Here is an 18,599-nt window from a genome sequence, read left to right on the forward strand (position 1 = left end):
TGGATCCTGGTGCTGATTAGAGCTTATTTTAAGGCTGTGTAAGATGAAGCTTTACACACTGGGGTAACTCAGCTGTACGATTTCCTTGCAGCATCTCGGTCCTTTTGTCAGTATTTTCCATTTTGGCCTGGAAAGCTGCTTTCATCTCGGGTCACTGCTGCTAACCTGGGAGGTCCAGCGTGGAGGCTGGAGAAATCTAGAGATGGAAATAGAAGCAAATTGTGCAAAAACCATGTCAAATCGGTGCTGAGATCTGAGCAGCACCTCTCCTGGGAGCCGCTGACCACGGGCTGACCACGGGCCTGCACTGCAAGGCGGCAAATCCCTCTCCCTGCCCCGGGGCCCTGCATGGGACCGAGTTTGCCCTTCCCGGGGGAGCCGGCGGGTGCTGGCACCCACCGACACCGGCCCCGAGCCCCGCAAGCCGCCGCCCCCCGGGCCCGTCCCGCTTCCCCGCGGGGGTTGGGGGGCGCCCCGCCGCGGCCCTGCGCTGCGGCCGCCAGGGGGCGCGCGGTACCGGGCGGGCGGCGGGAGCCGGGGGGGGGGGCGCTCAGCAGGGCCCCCCCCTCCCACCCCGGTCGCTGCCCGCCATGGCTTCACCCCCGAGAGACGGGGATTTCGTGCCCGCAAGCCCTGCCTGGGCGCTTTCCCATAAAAGCTGCATTTTGGCAGGACAGCCCTCCCTCCCCGCAAGAGCCCTGGGGTTCCCCCCTCTCTTCTACTGGCGACACTCACACACACAGAGTCCCGTCCGTCCCCAACTCTGAAGGTGCAGCCGAGCCCCGGCCACGGATGTCGGCTTTCACCAGCGGGATGCCGTGAAGCAGGGGGTGAAGCTGCCATTGCATCAGCTTGGGGCAAAATCATGCGGGTGCCTGAATGGCTGTAGCGAGTCCACGCCAAAGCCTCCCCCTGCGCTTGAAAAGGTGGAATTTAATAACTTTCCGTTCTCCGTCTAAGAATCCTATAGAAAAACACGGCCCCGCTTCCTGTGGTTCTCCCCGGCTCTCTCCTACCGGCTGGGAAACGGTGCTTGTGTAGAGTTTGCTGTGTATGTTTTCCCTTGGCTTCCCCGGCAGGGCTGCAGTAAGGGACTCATTTCCAAGGCTGGGCGAGCAGTGAGTCATGGCTTGGCAAGGAAAATAACTCCTGGTGACTCGGTGGTGATCCTCGCTGGATGGATCTGCTCGTAGTTCCCCTCTCAAAGGCTCGATCAACACCCTCTCCCCATCTCAGGAAGGCAGAGTTAGGCAGACGTCTGAGGTTGACCCTTGATCATTGAGAGGACTATAACCGGCCTCTGCAAAGATTTTTTTTTTTGTTGTTGTTGAAATTCAACCAAACTGTTGGAAAAGCTGCCTCCCCTCCCCAGCCCTTTGATCCGAACGTTAAATCTTGGAGATGTTAACGGTGATTAGGAAAGTAAACACTGTCCCTTCCTGGAGGGAAGACAGAAGTTTGTTCTGCTCAAGCATTGTGCGTTGCAGGGGTTAAGTTACATTTTGCTCTGGGGAGGAAAGGAAAAATCTCTCAAAGTAATTAACTTAAGATGCTGACGCTAATGAAGGGGCTTTCAAAGCTGGGGCTGGTGGGGGGTTGATGGGAATCCCCTGTTGAATCAATGACATTAGGGCCTTAGGAGTGATTCTGCAATTATTAGACTGAAATGATGTTGAACATGAAGTTAATCCTGTTATCTCTCAAATATTGAGCAAACTGCTTGCTCTGGATAACTCTATAATGGGATTATACTAGTCATTCTGGCACCCTTGACATTCCCTATCTGTTCAGGGCTTTTTCTTATTTTCCTGTTCAGGATAAAGTATTGATCAGTCTTCTTAGAGTTAATTTTGGGAGACAGTGTCTAGGGCACTGTTTTCCAGTGATCCTGGATTTTCTCTTTCTTTTTTTAAAAATGAGTTTGATAATGAGCACCCTGTTGCCTTATGAAGCCATTCACTCCTCCACAGCAAAGATCCCTTGAGCCCATCCCTAAATAAATGTTTAGGAAAAGAACTGAAGAACAAGGACAAGTATAAAAAGAGACTTCCCTTTGTCATGCCTTCCTGGCATCAAAAATCTGCAGTTGAGTGAGTTCCTGTGCTGGAGACCATTCCCGGGCCATCATATTTGCAGAGTATAATCAGTTCTGGTTTGAAAGCCTAATTTTGTGTCTGTGATAGCCTGTAGCAATTGTTCTAAGCAAAAGTAACTGGTGGGGTTTTACAAAGGATTATTCTGAGTTTGTTTTTTAGCAGTCTGATAAATTGCAAGGTAACCAATGGCAGGAAAACCCAAGAACCAGAATGATCATGTAGGGAGGAAAGAGAAAAACCCTAATGCATGTTCAGTCCCTCGCCAATGTTCATTACAGACAGGGTTGCTTTCCTGTTGGGCCCACACACCTCCGGAGGTGTTTTAGCGGCCTGACCTTTACACAGGGTTTGTCATGAGCTGGGACAGTGGTGGTGTCACTGCCAGGTCAAGTTATGTCCTTGGTTGCAGCAGGGCCAAACATAGTGATTTACGGTTCTGTCATTATGGACTGAAATCAGACTACTGCATATCGTGCGAGAGGTAAAGACCTACACCGTGGTGAGAATTACAATTTGAGTTTCAGAGTCAGAGAAAACAGTTTTTTCTCTGCTCTGTAGCCAGAGGCTCAATTAACAATAAAACGGGCCTCTTTCTTTCAGCATCACTACAGTATAGAAGTGATTTCTACAACACCCACTAAATGAGCAGATGTTTTTGTGCCAAACCAGAAATTTCCATAAATATGGGAAAGTTCCATTACAGGGTCAGTCGGCTTTTAGTTTCCAGGCTTTGATTTTTTTTTTTTTTTTTTTTTTTAGGCTGATCTGAATCTCATTAAGAACTGCATATTTTTTGGTGAGGGCTTTTTTCCCATTCCCCCCCACTCCCTTGACAAAGGTGAGAATTGCTTTGGAAGCTCCGAGGAGCTCCCTTACAGCAGAAATGGGCTTCAGCGTTGCTAGTGACTTGTGTGTAGATGTGGGCTCGTGTAGCCAAGGGGCCATCTAGCATTTTGGACTAGCTGGGTTTCAGTTTAAGTGCCCAGGGGCTAGCTAGCCCTGCTGTTGATAAGGTAATGGATTTAGGTGGTGTTGTCACAACCTGTAATTTCAGGGGAGCTTGGAGGAAAGCCCTGGGATGGCATTTTTACAGCAAGAGTGCCTTCTGCATGCTTCTTCAGATGGGAATCTAGCACAAGAACAAACTCCCTGTTTCAAACCTAAAGTACCTGGAGGAATGGTTTAATGCTTGTTTGCACACCCTAAATTTTGTGCACCAATTCGATTGCTTGCTCTAACGTATCCTTGCTATAACTACTGTTTGAAGAATGTGCTTACTCGGAGCCCTGGTTTTCAACTTTCCATTTGTGCACGTTTGAACATCGTCTGACAGGAGGCACAAACCCCTGTGAAGTTAGTTAATCCAAATGTACCTGGTTTTCTCGGTGGGTTCTCTTTAGACCCCTTAAAGGTAGCTCTAGCTAATTATTCCTGCGAGCTGAAAACCCCTGAACTTGAGTTTTGGTGCTGCTTAGTCTTCTGTGCAATGGATCTTGAGGAGGGAACTCTTTGGTGGATGCCGTGGTGGGGAATTTGTACCGATACTTGTAAGATCTTTCTCCCTAATGAGCAACGTTGGCCTCTTTGAGCATTGGGAAGTATGTTGTAACCTCACGGAGCCATGGGATGTGGCATGGAGCTCTGTGGCTGCCTAATCTCTGCCACGTGATTTTTTGATCTGAGCCCCTCTCTCAAGGTGTTTAACAGAGGTGTGAGGCTTACAAAGGCTGCCAGGGGCAGGAGCCAGGTGAATCACGCTGCTCTGTCTGGCCCACTGACTGGGGGGGTTATCTTCATTTCAAGTGAAGGTAGGACTCCCACAAGCCCTCCTGGGTTGGCTGTAAGCTTGTTAGCTTACATACTTGAAATAGTAGTGTGCTATAACTCCTCATGCTGCAAAATTTGTCTGAGAAGGTGAGTAAATATTTGAGTAGCTTGCCGTTGCAGAGCTCATGGCTGTTGGCATTTGAGCTGGCTGTTCAGAGCCAGGCCTGATGGACTGCAGTGGTCATGCTGGGCTACAGTCTAACCTCTTACTGGCAGAAACAGTCCTGTTTCGATTTAACCACATTTCCTCTCAGCAGTGGTGCTCAGAGACTGTCTGCAGCCCCACATGCGACCGTGCCGAGTGTGAGTAGATGGGAGAGTTATTTGATAGTGTCAGAAAGGGTTTTCAGCCACTCTTTTGATATGGTGCTACTTGCTCCTAAACAAGGTCACTGCTGGTGCTCAACAAATGCAGAAGGAAGCGAATGAGGTGAAATGATGTGAAATGAAGATTCTGGGAATGTGTGGTCACATCTGCAAGAGGGGGAGCAACTCCAGGAGAAACGGCTGCTGACGAGGTTATGACCAGCTGTACCTTCTGAACTGTTGGTGTTATCTCATCTCTTGATGTTTCCTTTAATTATATGAAACGGCCTTGACACTGTAAACAATTGCCATGGCATTGTCTCTGCTGCTTGTGTGAGTCAATGTGATGTGTAAACAGCATTTGGTTTTGGGGACCCGATCTGTATATGTCTTGGGACATGAGCTACCTGTTTGCAGTTGTCACGTCTGCTTTGTGTGCCTTGGTCTGGGATGGCTCTTCGTGCTCGTGTCTGCCACCATCTTATTTTCACAAGAGCTCTTGACGCTGGCAGAAAACAGAGGAGCATCAAGGCAGGGACTGGGATTCTGGGAGGAGCCTAAGGGGGTTAGATAGGGTGCTCACATTTTGCTTTCAGCTCCCTTGGGCCTCCATAATTCTCTCCCCAGCAAGCCAGTTCCAAAGGGGTAAGGAGGGAGGTGATTCACAACACAAACCCAAGCATTGCTTTCATCACGCTAGCAGCAATCTTATACTCGGCATGTTTCAATCTTCAGCCTCGGTGATGCTTGGAGACACCTTGGTGGTTGAGCAATAGTAAATATTTGAAGAGTTGAGGTTGACTGTCTTGCTGATGGCCCTTGTCTGGGTGTGACCCGTGGTCTGGATGTGCCACTGTTTAGGGTGGCCCATGGTAGATCTGTGAAATGTATTTGACTAGATGAACTTCCTAAGCCTTATCTTGTTCCTTAAATAGAGAATAAAGCTTGTATCAACATGAATCACAAAGTTGATAAACTGGAATGGTTCCTCTTGGAGTTGTCTTCTTGTATTGGGCAAATATTTATCCACATTGTTTCAAAAGGCATATTTGTGCAATAGGAGGTCAAACCTGTAATTACCTGTTAGATTCACTCAGGTAGAAATGGCTTGTAAAAACACAGTATGTTTGAAAGGAAGCTTTTAAACCTGATGTTTGTGTGTGAATCTAAAGTTGTAGTTTAAAATTTCAAATTTTATGGGAGTTTTCAGTGGTATGGCTGCAAGAAGTATTTTTCTTGTTGAATTTAAGTGCCTTAAGCCAAATCTATCTGCCGTTTCTTTTAATTTCTGAACTGTGGCAGGGAATTTGGGTGTCTCTTCCAAATGTATCTGCTCGAGATGATCAGAAGCTGAGACGGCGTGCCAAACTTGCCTTGCATTTTAATAAGGAGCTTCTAGCCTAGTCAATAATTAAAGCAGAGCAGGTGCGGTAGGGAAGTTGGGTGTTCCCCAAAAGCTAAACCAAGGCGCTTTTGTAAGTCTCCCTGGGCAGAGCCAAGTGAGTGAAGGATGGTAGGATGCCCTGGCACTGGCTGGCTTTGTGCAGTAATTTGGAAAAAATGTAACTTCAGACTGAAGAGCTCTAGGTGTTGAAGGATAATATGGCTTATTGGGGCGGTGTGCCTGCAATGAGCCCTTTGGGATGGCAGAGGAAATACTCAAATGTTTTGCTGCAGTTTCATCTTCAGATACAAAGAACAAGTACGCTTGCTGAGATTTTTGTGAGACGTTAAAAAGAGGAAATAAGACTTACAGAGAAATCTTGCTGCCTTTTCAGCTAGTGCATAGGCAGAGAGGCTTTCAGCTTAAGCTATAGTTTGGCATCTTGTAGGAAGAGAAATTTGGGATCATGAATCTTTTAATGAATCGGAGCCTGTGGACCTTGACCTATACATTGCAGACTAGTTTCTAGAGTTAAATATAGTGCTACCCCTGAGGGTTAATTTCAATTTAATCTAATCTTAGAGGTCTAATATTTACTGCTATTCTTGCTGTTAATTTGCAGTCTCCAGTGCTTAACAGAGTTTGTCCCATCAGTTTTATAGGTGGCATAGATGGGCTTACCACTTTGCCAAAGGACTTGGTTATTTTGAATAATGTCTGTATAAAGCTGTAAAGTCTTGTGTGAGTTAGGCTTCTCCAGTAAGGTAGTAAATGTGGAGGATGTGACCGTCTAGCACATCTGTACTGCAGCCACTGGCTTAGGAAGAGCACTGTGTATTTGTGCTGTGCCAGTCCTAAAAGCACATGCTGAGTAGTGGTTTGAAAGGAGGGGGATATATTTTTGATTTGTGCTGCAGCTCTGTTAGTTTTGTCATTCTTTATCTCCTGTGTTTTGCAGTGGGAAGCTTTAGCTAATGTCAGTTTATACGTTCTTCTCTGAGTATCTTAGTTTTTTGCTGCGGGAGAAGGTTAAATGAGTTAAGCTAAATGCCATGCCTGTTTCTTCCCTAAACAATGGAATAATTAATGTAATTTTCTTCTCCATGTTTTTGCTTAATGCGTTCCTAATAATATAGCTGGAAGTGGCAGATGGGTATCCTGCCTCCGAGTGCTTCACTGTTGGGAATATGCTGATGCTTTGCTGATGCCTGATGCTTCGCTGGAATGTGTCCTATATCTGTGTTTGATTTGGCTTCTGACCAGTTTTCTTTTAATGCTGCTTCAAGGTGCTCCAAAAAGTAGTTTGTCAGCTTTGGAGATTCCCTTGCCTCAAGATGGCATAGCCATGAGTCACCACAGTGATCAAGTTAGCCAAGATGTGACAGAATCTTTAATTTTGTCAGGATTACATTCCTTAGCATTCCCTCACTAGTAAACAAGAAAATATTTAGCATGTGTTATAATTATAGTGAATGGTGAAGAGGCATTGAAGATGATACGTTTTCAAAAATGTGCTCTCATTGAAAGTTGCACTTCCTCTGCTGGAAAACAAAGCTAGGGGATATTTTGGCCTTAAGCTTCTCTTGGCCCCAAGACCTACCACACAATTTTCTTTAGCCTGGTCTTTGAGGCAATTAAGCGATTCCTTGTGTTCCAGCCACCCGCTGTGATCACGAGGCTTTTCAGGAGCATGTCCTCAGCTTTATTTTTCCCTTCCTAAACGTGAGGCTGGACGTGCTGTCAGTCAGCTCGTTGGCAGAGCCTGCTGCTGACCCTAGAGCAATGCTCTTCCTCCAGCTGTGCTCCATCCCGGTCAACATCTGGGCTGCTGGAGCACATGGGTTGCTTTTCCCCCCCTTTCCCCCGGCCTCCAGCACATATGTGGTGGCACCAGCTCAGTCCCTGGTGTGCTGGATCTGCTGCCCTTTGCTCTCTGAGATGGAGCAGGCGCTATCACCATGCTGACTAATTGGTGGGGACAAGGGGACTGGAATGCTCTGGGAAATAGGAGTTTCCCTCTTGGAAATGTCACAGGAAGCATGGAGGAAATCATGTGGTTTAGGAGTGGTTACCTCACTCTTCTGTCTCATCCGAACCAGCGCCCTTTCATCAAAGTATACAGAACCTAAACAATGCGATGCCAGCTGGCTTATAAATAAACCATTTTCCATTTCCACACAGGGTATCGGGCTGACTTTTGATACCATGTGAGGAGAAAGGAAGAACGTCACATTGTGTTGGCTTGGGACCTTTCAGACTGACTACCCAGCTTCCTACCTGCACTTTTCCCCTTGGTCTGCTGTCGTCGTTAAATGTGGGAAAGAAGCAACTCTCCCACATACTCTGTTTCAGAGCACAGCCCAGAAATGGTCATCTTTGTAGGCAGCCAGAGTTGTTAAGTATATATATATATATTTTTTATACTCTCCTTGTTCTGCCAAAGCTGCTGAGGATTGCTAGCAAGCAGATTGTGGTGAAACGCATCTAGAGTTGTGATGCTGCCACTTTTTCTTCTCCTTGGCAATCCTCCTGGTAAGGTGGTACCATGGGCCTGTGTTAGTATTTCAGGTGGGTGCATCTCCAGCAAGGAAAGAGCCTTAAATGTCCTGTAGCTCCTGCTGACTTTTTTGCTGATGGGCTCTAAAGGAAAACGCCCAGTATCACTGGTTTTAAATAGACAGCTCCGTCTGCACAGATGGGATAATGCAAGAGTCCTTTTGAATGTTCCTGTGGCTGAATCATGGAACATAAATGTCTGAGTCACTGTAGATGAATGTGGTGTTTCACGTTGGTGTGAACTGAAATGTGAGCAACAGTGTTTTTATTAGAGGAGCTAATATTTGTGCTCATTATGGGTTTCATTAGATTTTAAAGTGAAACAATCTAGAAGAGTTCCTTTTACAATGTATATAAACAGGCTATTAACGTGTGAATACTGGGTTTTTAATGGGATGCTGCTCTGGATGGAGAGAAAATGAAACTTCAGAGGAAAGTGATGTACCCTGCTTCTTGGGCATTCGCTGCCCCTAACCACTCCATCCGACTCTCCTGAAAATCTGTAAAATTTCCAAGTAACTGGGATTTTTTGGTTACATTTTTAGAAGAAAACATTGAAGGGACTATCAGGCATATCCTGTAGGAAGCTCTTTGCTATTCTGAGCTCTTCTTTCTCATAAAAGTCTTCACCTGTCCCTGAGGAGTAAAGACTTCGCTCTGGTTTCTTTCTGGTTGCTGTGCAGCTAAGTCAGATGGCCCTTCTGCGTTACAACAGGAATTTTGGACATCCATTACTTGTCCTTGCTTGAAGCGTGGATTTTCCTTTATCCTAGATGTCCAGCTGGATGGAGGCTGAGGTTTTGTCTCGCTGCTGTTGGTAGGGCTGAGGCAACCTTGCTAGACAGGGTGCTAACCTGTGTCGGTGCTCTGTGCTCTTCAAGTACTGCTGGCAGGGAACTTGGCCAGGTTGCTTTGTCCCATATTTTTCCCCCACTGTGAAACAAAGCACTGTGGATGCAAAGGGTTACTTAAAAGCAGAGTAAGTATGGCTGCTCTTTTGCTTTGTCCTTGGGCTGGAGTTGAGGCAGGAACATTTTTTGGGGATGTATCTGCTTGCAGAGTTTTCAGCTTTCTTTCCAGAGATGGAACTGAAGGATGGACTGGCAGGTTTTTCAGGCCAGGAGTCCACCTTGAAAAGAATGATGGTACCAAGTGGTACTTTTGTTTTGGTTTTCTGCTGTTTTCTGCATTTTGTCACCCCTCTTCTGGAGGGGTTTTGGTTCTTTATACCCCAAAAGCGGAGAGAGTTGTGGCTGATACCCCTAAAGGGTGTTTGAAGTCCAAAGCTAATTGCAGTTTGAAATGCAGATTTGTATCTCTTTGCTCCTTTGAGCATCGCAGCCCTGTTTCAGAAGCAAATATTAATACTTCTGGTACAAACTTGATTACAAGTGCCTTTGCCAAATAGTCTTGTTACTCTTTTCATGATGGTTCGTAAGGCCTGATCAATGATACAGAAATGTGAAAGGACTTTATTTCATAATTGTGTTTCCAAGCCTAGTGAACTCCTGTGTGGCACCAGAGCCAGAGTAACTGCCCTGTGTGTTCTTGGACTGCAGCCGCTGTGGATTTAAATGCATTCGTTTAAATCTTTCATTGAAATTTAAGTTAATGTTTCATGTTTTACTAATGTAGAAATAAGGGGTCAGGCATGTGATTGTGCTGCTGTGCTTTAACAACCTACCATGTGTCATCTGTTCTGCAGCAGAGCTTTGTGCACTCTTAATTCACAGAAAATGCAATATACAATGCAACGGCTTTAATCTCCTTGGAAGTCAGGCAAGTCTAGATGCAGTGTTTAGCGTTCTGTAGCGTTCCCAGATGCAGGAATATTTTTTCCAGACCTCCTTCCAAGCTGGACAGCTGATTTACAGACTTGGAGAAGTCTTCCAGCCTCTATCTCTGAACTTTGTGGGTCTCTGCCAGATGGCAGCATATTTAAATGGCTCTAAAATGGCTTTTTCTTTGTTTCAAAGCAAAGAGTCTTAAATGAGGTGGAGCATGCCTGTGAATCAGTATGTTAATTGCCCACAATGAAAATCAAAAGTACTTGGAAGACTGACTGCAGTGGCTGACCAGACAGAAACGCAGGCTCCTCTTCCAAGCACAGAGATGTCTGGTGGTGGGAGGCAGAGAAGAGCAGCGCTTTCAGGAACGTCCATGTGTTCTGTGCGAGGGAGGAGAGTGCTATTTGCTCCTCCACCCCCGTGTGTCTGCTGATCCCTTGCTCCTCCACCTGCTCCTGCCGCCGTGCTCTTGCTGTCCGTGGGGATGGTGGTTTATCTGCTCAGCACACAGGGATAGGGACGAGCCGGGTGCAGGTGGAGAAGGTGCAGAAGTGTCCTGCTTCCTCCTGTGTTTTCACAGCTGTGCTTCGGAGGAGAGGCATGCGTTTGCCAAGTTGTCCGATGCCTTGTCTAATATCTTAATAGAGGAACTAAAAGCATCAGTGTCTTCCAGGTGTGTTTGTGGTTTAGGTGGAGTTTTATTAGATTTCAAAACTACCCCCTTCCCTCTCCTGGGGTGTGTTGGCTGCAGAACTGCCTCCCACTGCGACACGCGGCTGTGAGCGGCGATCTCTGCCGCTGCGAAGCGGGCGTTCGCTTTGGGTGTCTGTTCTGACTAATGTGCAGCATTGATTGTTCCCAGCTGCACCAGCCCAAATTCACAATCTTGGATTTTGTTGTTTCCCAGAATAGAAGATTTTTACTATTGGGACTGCTGCAGTAGTGAGCTTGTCCTGAAATCTTTCTGGCTGCCTGAGCGATATTCGGTGATATTGAAGTACTGCGGCTGCTGGCCTGACAAGGACAGGGACCTCGAGAGCTGCAGCAAATCTTGGTGTGTTTAAAACTGCTTTTTTCTACAGTAGGAGAGAGCAAACCTGGCTGTGTCAGATGGGTTCACTAGCGTGATGCTGCAGCAAATTCCTGTATGTTTTTGAAAATTGTTTTTCCTTTTCCTCTGAGTTAAAATGAAGCTTCGGGATGGTTAAAGGTTTTCCACTCCTCTGTGCTATGGGGTTAGAAATAATCTGTAGGTTCACTGAAGTCTTGTAATAAATTTTGATGAAAAATTCAAGAATCCAAGTGGACATAAACTCTGGAGATCTTTGTTACTGTGATGCAAATGTTGAGGGGGATTTTTGTTACCTTAACCGTCAAGATGTGACACATGAATAAACAAACTCTTACTTTCCGTGTTGAATTTAAATTTTCCTTTGTTAAATTTAATTTAAACAAGATGACACGCTCCCTGCCTCCTACTTTCTTCCTGGTAACTTTAGCAGAGAGAGGGATTGCTATGAAATTGTATTTTTATTACATGTCTGGCTAGATGCATATCAGCTCAGGCACTCTTCTTGAAATTCCCTTTACTCGGGATAGTGCAGCTCCTACAACAGTTAGAGTACCACGTTTGCTTATTCATGACGGCCTTGGTTTGTATTTTGCAGGCTCAGGTACGCTCTTACCTCCTTGATCCCGTTTGGGAGGTGAAACCTTTCCGTGCATTGGCGTGCGTGGTTTCTCCAAGCCCTTCCTTGAGCAAAACACCCCGGTCTCCCTCTCTCCTCTCTCCCGGCTTTTCTCTCTTCTTGCTAAACTTGATGCGAGGAAGGAGCGAGGGGTGTTGATGATTTGGATTATGCAGCTAAGTGGCTGGAGCGTGGCTGGCTGTCTCCTCCCCTTCCTGAGCTTTGGCCCTAGCCAGCTCGGCTCTGGAATGACAGGCATTCCTGTGTGAAGGGAGCTGGCACGGCTGCCTATTTATGAGATTCAAGTGCCCGGCCATGGGGTACGGGGAGAGCAGGACCTGCGCTGGTCCACTGGACACCCATGCCGTTGCCTGAGAGTTGGCAGCCGCCTCGCTCGCCGGGCTCTTTCCTAGTCCGAAGCGTGGATTTATCATTTTAAAGGACTAAAGTGCTCTCTCAGGGTAGACTTTTTTTTTTCCTCTCTCTCCCCCTCCCGCCTCCTCCCGGAGAGCTGCTTAGAAAAGAATCTAATGGGGCAGCCGCACTTCTCGAGACCGGTAAATCCAGCTGCTTTTGGTGAGTAATGGAGGGAAAGGGAGACGGAGGAAACTTTGGGGCTGCGGCAGGGCAGGATTGCAGGTGAAACAGAGGAGTTGGGAGGAGTGGAATGCGGAGCTTGTGTAACCTGCACCCAGCTCAGGAGCTGGGAAGAGAAACCAGAGAAATAACTCCATTTCCTTCCTTTCTCTTACTCATGTCACATGCAATTGCTGTGCAACACGTTCTGCTCATCTTCAGACAGGCTCCGAGCTGCCGTTTTTAGGGATAGCCTCTGTCTTGCCCAGCCAGGGTCAGGGACACTAGCTTTGCAAAGCACTTGGACAGCGCTAAAATTCACCTTAGTGGGGTAGGAGCCAGCCCTGATAGTCTGCCTGGACTGGAGCTGCCCAGGATTGCCTCCTTGTGTGTAATGCCACCCAGCTTTTGGGGGCAGCTATAGTAGTTTTGGGGGGAGAAGAAGCTTGGCAGTCGTCTTCCTGCTTGTTTTCTCTCCCTGCTCTGCGAGGTATCTGAGTAACTGGCAGGCTGTAGCAAACACAACCTTGCTTTAAGTCCTGGCAGTAGCACTACTTCCAGAGCGCTGTGTGTAGGTCAGTGTTATTTCCAGGTCTCTGTCTTCGGTGCTGTTCGATGCACTGACTATAAGAGGAGACTTTACGCATCGTGCTGTTCCCTTTTATCTCATATCGACTTGCTGTCAGCTGTCTGGGCTGAGTTACTCTCATCTGTAAAGTAAATTATCTGATTTAGAGAAACACTTGACATTTGCCCATGGAGAGCTCCCTGAGATACAGTGGGTTTTTGCATTCTTTTATACTTTTATAACTTTGAACCTACCAAGTATTTTTAGGGCTCAGATAAAACCAGTCATTCTCCTTTCCCCACCCCCAGTTCACTCCAGCTAGTCTTGTTCAAGAGCTGCTAAAAATAAGTGGTATTGAGAGAGTGGAAGGGAGAAGTAAAACTTCAGTCGTCTTCGTACTGTCCATGGGAGACTAACAACATCATCTCCTTGGATTTATGTGCTGCTAGAAGCTGACCTCTTCAGTCTTGGGCTCCTTCTCTCATCAAGCACCCGAGATGGTGCTAATTTTCAGGGGAGTGGGCTCGCTTGGTGTAATGACATTGTCCTTTGCCAGAGACGAGGCCAGCAGACCTGGTGTTTCCTCAACTGGTCATTTGCTATCTGAAGTCATTTTTCATGGCACAGCTTGCATAGTTCCTGCTGAATAAATTGTGAACTTGAAGAGGTGGTTCTCGCCTTAACTTTGGCAGGATGCTGTTGAAAAGTCTTGTGAAGATTACGGTGATTAGAAACCTACAGAAGACAGGGAAACCGAAGGCTGGGACTATTTGAGGTTGCTTTGTGACCACAGCCTTTTATTGCTTTAAAGTCAGCATTCATGTCTTCCCTGGACCATTCAGGAAATGCACATGAAGTTTTTAAAGCTATTATAGGAAGCTTAGAAACATTTACCTAAAGTGGTTTTTTTGATACTTAACAACATTTCCTTCAAAGGAGTCTTCGTTTGCTTTTAGAATTGTAGTTGTTTGCTTGAAAGCTTTTTGGATTCTTAACTGCTCTGCCCGGCACAACAAAGCGACAAGGGAGCTGAATTATTCTCCAGCCTGTGCATCAACACTGTTTTGGCAACGGGCGGGTTTGTTAGCCAGCAAGGATCCCGCGCAGGCTCCATGTGGCGAGGCAGTGGGTCCTGCTGTAGCCTTAGGTCTAGACTACCACAAAACATGCGGTGTTAGGTGTGTAATGAGCAGCCACGTCCTCGGCAGAAATTCCTGGTACACCTTCAGGGCTGGTGTGATAGCCACACAACTTCAGGTGTGTGTGTAACTCAAGAAAATAAAGGCGGTTGAGCAGAAGTGGTCAGAGTTGCTGCTGTGGCACTGAAGTGCCCCATTTGTCAGAGTGCTTCTTAGCTCTCAGCTAAGCGTTTACACTGTCTTTTGCTGTAGCACAGTCTCACTGCTGCAGCTGTGTCTGGATGTGAGCCTTGAGGCTATGACTGTGAGACAAATGCCCAGTGAGCTCCTTATGACCAGAAACTCCTGGGATTTGTGGAAATCCCGTAGTAACTACTACGGTAAGAGATGGATCAGGTTCTGGGTGAACTGTGGTTTGCAGATGGAAAGAATCTGGCTTAAGCTCATGATTTACATGCTATGCAAGTCTGGTTACAAAGCAAAATACTGATACTTTCTCGTTTCCTTTGTGAGGATGAGTCTTAGCGAAGACAGAATTTAACAGATCTTACATCTCTGAAAAGGACTGGGGCAAAGAGCCTGTTGTAGTGCAGGCAGTGGTGAAACACATCTTCCTTTGGAGTTAGTCTGTTCTACCAACTCTTGGATGTCTGCGGAGATATTTTAGGGAGAAAAGCAGCATGTTCTCAGTCTTTTCCTAACAGCTTCAATCTGTAGTCCTGTCCTGGGGCTCACTGACCATTCATGGTTAAAGGATTGTGCCATTTTCTTCATGAACACTAGAAATCAGTAGTTTCCCTCCTAGGCATATAGCAATATAATGTGAATTGTCAGCATCTGGGATGCAATTCTTTGATTTCTTCAGAGCCTTCAGTCTTGCTTTGTTAGGGTCTCTAACTCGGATCTTGAAGTGATTTTTAGCTTATGTAATGATGTGCCAGTTAAAAACAAAATAAAATTTCTCCATAGCCATACAGGCTTTTGATGGTGTGTGGCCCGAGCTAAAATGGTTTAAAAATTCACCAGCGCTAATTCTGCAATGACCTGCACTTGATGCAGCTTGGGTTTAGGATTTTTTTTAAAGTGTGCATCAGAGGTGCTGCTGTCTCATGTACTATTGCAGGTATCTTCCCTAAGAGAGATGATCCTTAATGAAAGAAATGCTTTTTGTTTATTCGTGTTGGTGCCTGAACTCTCTACTGTGCCTTTTTCTAGGCTGGTTTCTGCATTGCTGTGCAGAAAGGTATTTTGGGGCTTGATCTCTGAAGATGGGGATTAACTGTATTTGCTCATGTGATGGTTTTTCCTCCCTTGGACCATGGTGTGACCGTTAAACCATTACATTTCTATGCTGGTATTTCTTAAAGGACAGCTAGATAGCTGCTTGTTGTTGTGAGTGTCCTGTGTGCACAGCAATGGTGTGAACACGTGTGGTATTTTTAATTGATCCCACAGATCCCGGCTCTGTGGGTTTGATCATTGAGCGTAGTGGTAGAAGTGAAAGCTTTACCATCTTTAATGAGAATGGCAGCCCCAAGCCTGAGGAAAGTTTTGGGAGCAGATGACACATGCAGCACCGCAGCCACTTGCTGACTGTGTGACAAGCTTGGAGACCAACTGCGAGTCTCCATCTTCCACTGAAATGGTTTCTCTTCTCTGGAAAAAGACATTACAGCAGTAGATCACCACCACCCATGTTCTTGCACAACAGTTTGCACCTACCACAAGGTGCAGTGGGAGAAGAGGGGTTTTTTCTGTCTGTGTTTTAACTGCAAGAGTTCAGTGTAAATGTGTGTAGCAGTCTGCAGGGGGAGGGTTTGAAAGACCAGCTGGCCAAGCGTACTGATGGAGAATTGCATCCTAGCTCCTTGGCACTGCTGGAGCTTTCTGCCTTCTTGTGTCTCCAGGCTGTGCCAATTTTGTGACGTTTCCCTAGACTATTTCAGTCTAAACATTTTGGGTTAACACAAATCTGCTGTTTAAACAGCTCAAATTCACCTGCTTGTTTTGATGGAACAGGATCAGGACATGTTAAGTGTTTCAGAGAGAAGATCTGAAATGGCATCAGGCTCTGGATGGGAAGCTGGGAGGTAGGAGCCAGGGCACACCTCCCTCCCCAGACCTGCTGGGTCCCGGGGGTCTGTCCGAGGCCTGGCAGGCTGAGTGCTCCAGGCCATCTGCTCCAGGAGAAGCACCCATGATTGCCTGGGTCCATGTGCAGAAGTTGTAGTAGATGTTTTATTCTGGAGTTTTTCTCAACCCGGGCAGTGCGTTAGGCACGGTGTGCTGGTGCCAGGGTGGGCTCTGTCCTGCCCTCACTGCTTCAGGGTCACTTTTCTGGAGTGGGTACTTCATGTAGCTCTTGCAGAAAGGTTGAACAAGGGTGTGCTTTGGCATGGGGGCACATTAGGAACCTGCTTAATTGGAAAGCTCTTGACCTTCCAACTGAGGACTCCCCTGGGTTCACCTGCATGATCTCATTTAACCTTTTTCATAAATTTTAAATGGTTTCTCTGGCCTGGGAAGAAGGTGAGGCTAGTCTCTTAGACACAGGTTTGCCACACAGGTAAACAGTTGTGGTGCTGAGCAAGAGCGGGGCTGGGTGAGGGCATCAGCTTCCTGATGCTTCTCACCCCTCACTTAGTCCAGTTCATCTTTTTTTTTCCCCCAGTTTCTTTCCCCAAGCACTGTGCTGTTGTTCCTTAGCAGTTTTCCAGTGCATGACTTGGATAAGGAGGGGTTTCTGCCCTGCTTTGCAAGGTGGCTCAGGTACCCTCCTGTACCTTGTGGAGCAAAGCAAGAGGAAGCACAGAGAATCCTCCTTGCCAAGGCTCACTTCATAGTGAAGGCAGGTTGGGCAAGTAATGTTCTCTGCACCATTTTATGGAAATCTGAGCTGGAAATGGAAGGGAAGGTCCTTTTCTGAGGGAGTATGAGCATTATCTAATGTGAACAATCACTGAACAATGAGGTTATTTAAAATACAGATCAGTAAAGCACACCTACAGCTGCTGATCCACCCGCTAATTAGCAGTAAATGTAACTCATAATTGCATCACAACAGACTGTTTTAAATGTCTGTGTCCGTGTGGTAATTATGGATGGTAAAAGGAAGAGTGCTGGGGAAGAGCACTACAAGCTCTCCTGTGAGCAGCCTGTGCTGCAGAACCAGACAGAATGGATCCCATTTTCTATCAGGGAGGGAAATTTTCTTTCATGGCATCAGTATTGCCCTGTGGGCTGTCGTCTTGGGTGTTCACACTGTTTAATAATGTGTATCGAGTTTTATTCTACGCAGAGCAGAAGGGATGGTGAAAATGATGTGGACTGTGGTTTCATGCTGTGAAGAGGTACACGGTATGCCTGTCTCCTCCTCTTGCGTGCCTGTTTTTAGACGCCGAACTGATTATAAAACAGCAAAACCAAATGTTGGACAAGACCTGATGCATAGCACAAGCCTATGAGCAGTTGGTAGCACGGCAGAGAAGCAAGAACTGAGTTATTCCGTATCGATGCTGAATGTCATTGTGAAACCTAGCTGTTGTATTAACCTGCATGATTGCAATTAATGGCAGTCTGGTGTGAAACTCCACCCTGAGATGGTATTTGGTTTGACAGCCAGACCTGGACTGCAGAAGCTGCTGAAAGGTTCTTCCTCCTGGAGGAAAACTTGCATGTGGGCTCTCCCGCACCCCCCCTGCATTTAGCTGCTCCTGCTTTGGGGATATCGTGTGTCTCCTGCAGTTTCGGCTCATCCTTTCACGTCCACTGTTCCTCTGTAGCTGCTCGGAGGTGACTGTGGCAGGGGAATGCTTGTCGTTCTCCCTCTAATTGGAAATGGAGACATCGCAGCTTGCCGAGGTCTCCGTTAATCTGTGCTTGAGTTTTCTTTTAATAAATTATTTTGCTTAGTGCAGCACTCTGACACCTTGGGTGGCAGGAAGCACATAAGTTACATTCCTCAGAGCAATTGAGAGAAGGGATGTGTATGGAGTGAGTTGGTACGACTGCCTTCAGCGCTGTTGCTGCTCCTTGGAAAGGTGAGGGAAGTGCCTTTGTGTGGCGCTTGGGATCCGAATTCAGTCCACAGCTCGTGCCTGGCAAGGAGTCTTGCCTGCCCTGTAAACTTCGGGAATGCTCTATTGAACAAAGTGAATACTGCTTTTTAAAATTACATGTACAACTCCAGGGCTAATGTTCTAGTCTCTGAAGAAAGTGCCTCTAAACATCCAGACAATTCGTCTTAGGTTTCTGGGAGCTTGAAATGCCTTTTTTTTTGTCCTCTCTTCCTCCCACCCACCCTCCCTCCCAGCAGAGAATCACAGAATAGAGCCACAGAAAATCACAGATCGGTGCTGACATCTTGTATGTTACTTTCCACCCAAATTCTCTCTGGTTATGAAGCAGATTTTTTTAAGAAGCAGCTCAGATGCTGAGTTGATTTTGCTTTTCCAAATAATGTTGGCTGGCATCAGCTTTTCACTGGTCCTGAGTGAACTTTCTGTTAGGGGGCTGATTTAAAAAAAAAACAAAATACAACCAACAACCAAACCCCATCAACCATCACTGTGTGAAATCTGGAGTCCTGTGGCAGAGAGGAGAGAAAGAAACCTGTACAGAGCTGAAAGGATCATGGATTTGAGGTGAAGTCTAAAATGACCACAATCAGCTT

At 46.5% G+C, this 18,599-nt stretch overlaps 1 protein-coding gene across 4 annotated transcripts in view; it reads left to right on the forward strand.

Moving 5' to 3' along the window:
- Nucleotides 1-18,599, forward strand: part of PHACTR4 (phosphatase and actin regulator 4) — a 68,610-nt gene that overhangs the window by 32,383 nt on the left and 17,628 nt on the right. Inside the window, exon 1 of one of the 4 annotated variants that reach the window (XM_074926118.1) lies at nucleotides 11,922-12,220. The exons of the other annotated variants lie outside the window; for them this stretch is intronic. Coding sequence (XP_074782219.1) covers nucleotides 12,175-12,220 — 46 coding nt within the window. The 5' untranslated portion in view covers nucleotides 11,922-12,174. Of the gene's footprint in view, nucleotides 1-11,921; nucleotides 12,221-18,599 lie in introns of those variants that run through there. 4 annotated transcript variants of the gene reach the window in all.

Source organism: Athene noctua, chromosome 24, assembly GCF_965140245.1.
Source record: "Athene noctua chromosome 24, bAthNoc1.hap1.1, whole genome shotgun sequence".
Classification (NCBI taxonomy): domain Eukaryota; kingdom Metazoa; phylum Chordata; class Aves; order Strigiformes; family Strigidae; genus Athene; species Athene noctua.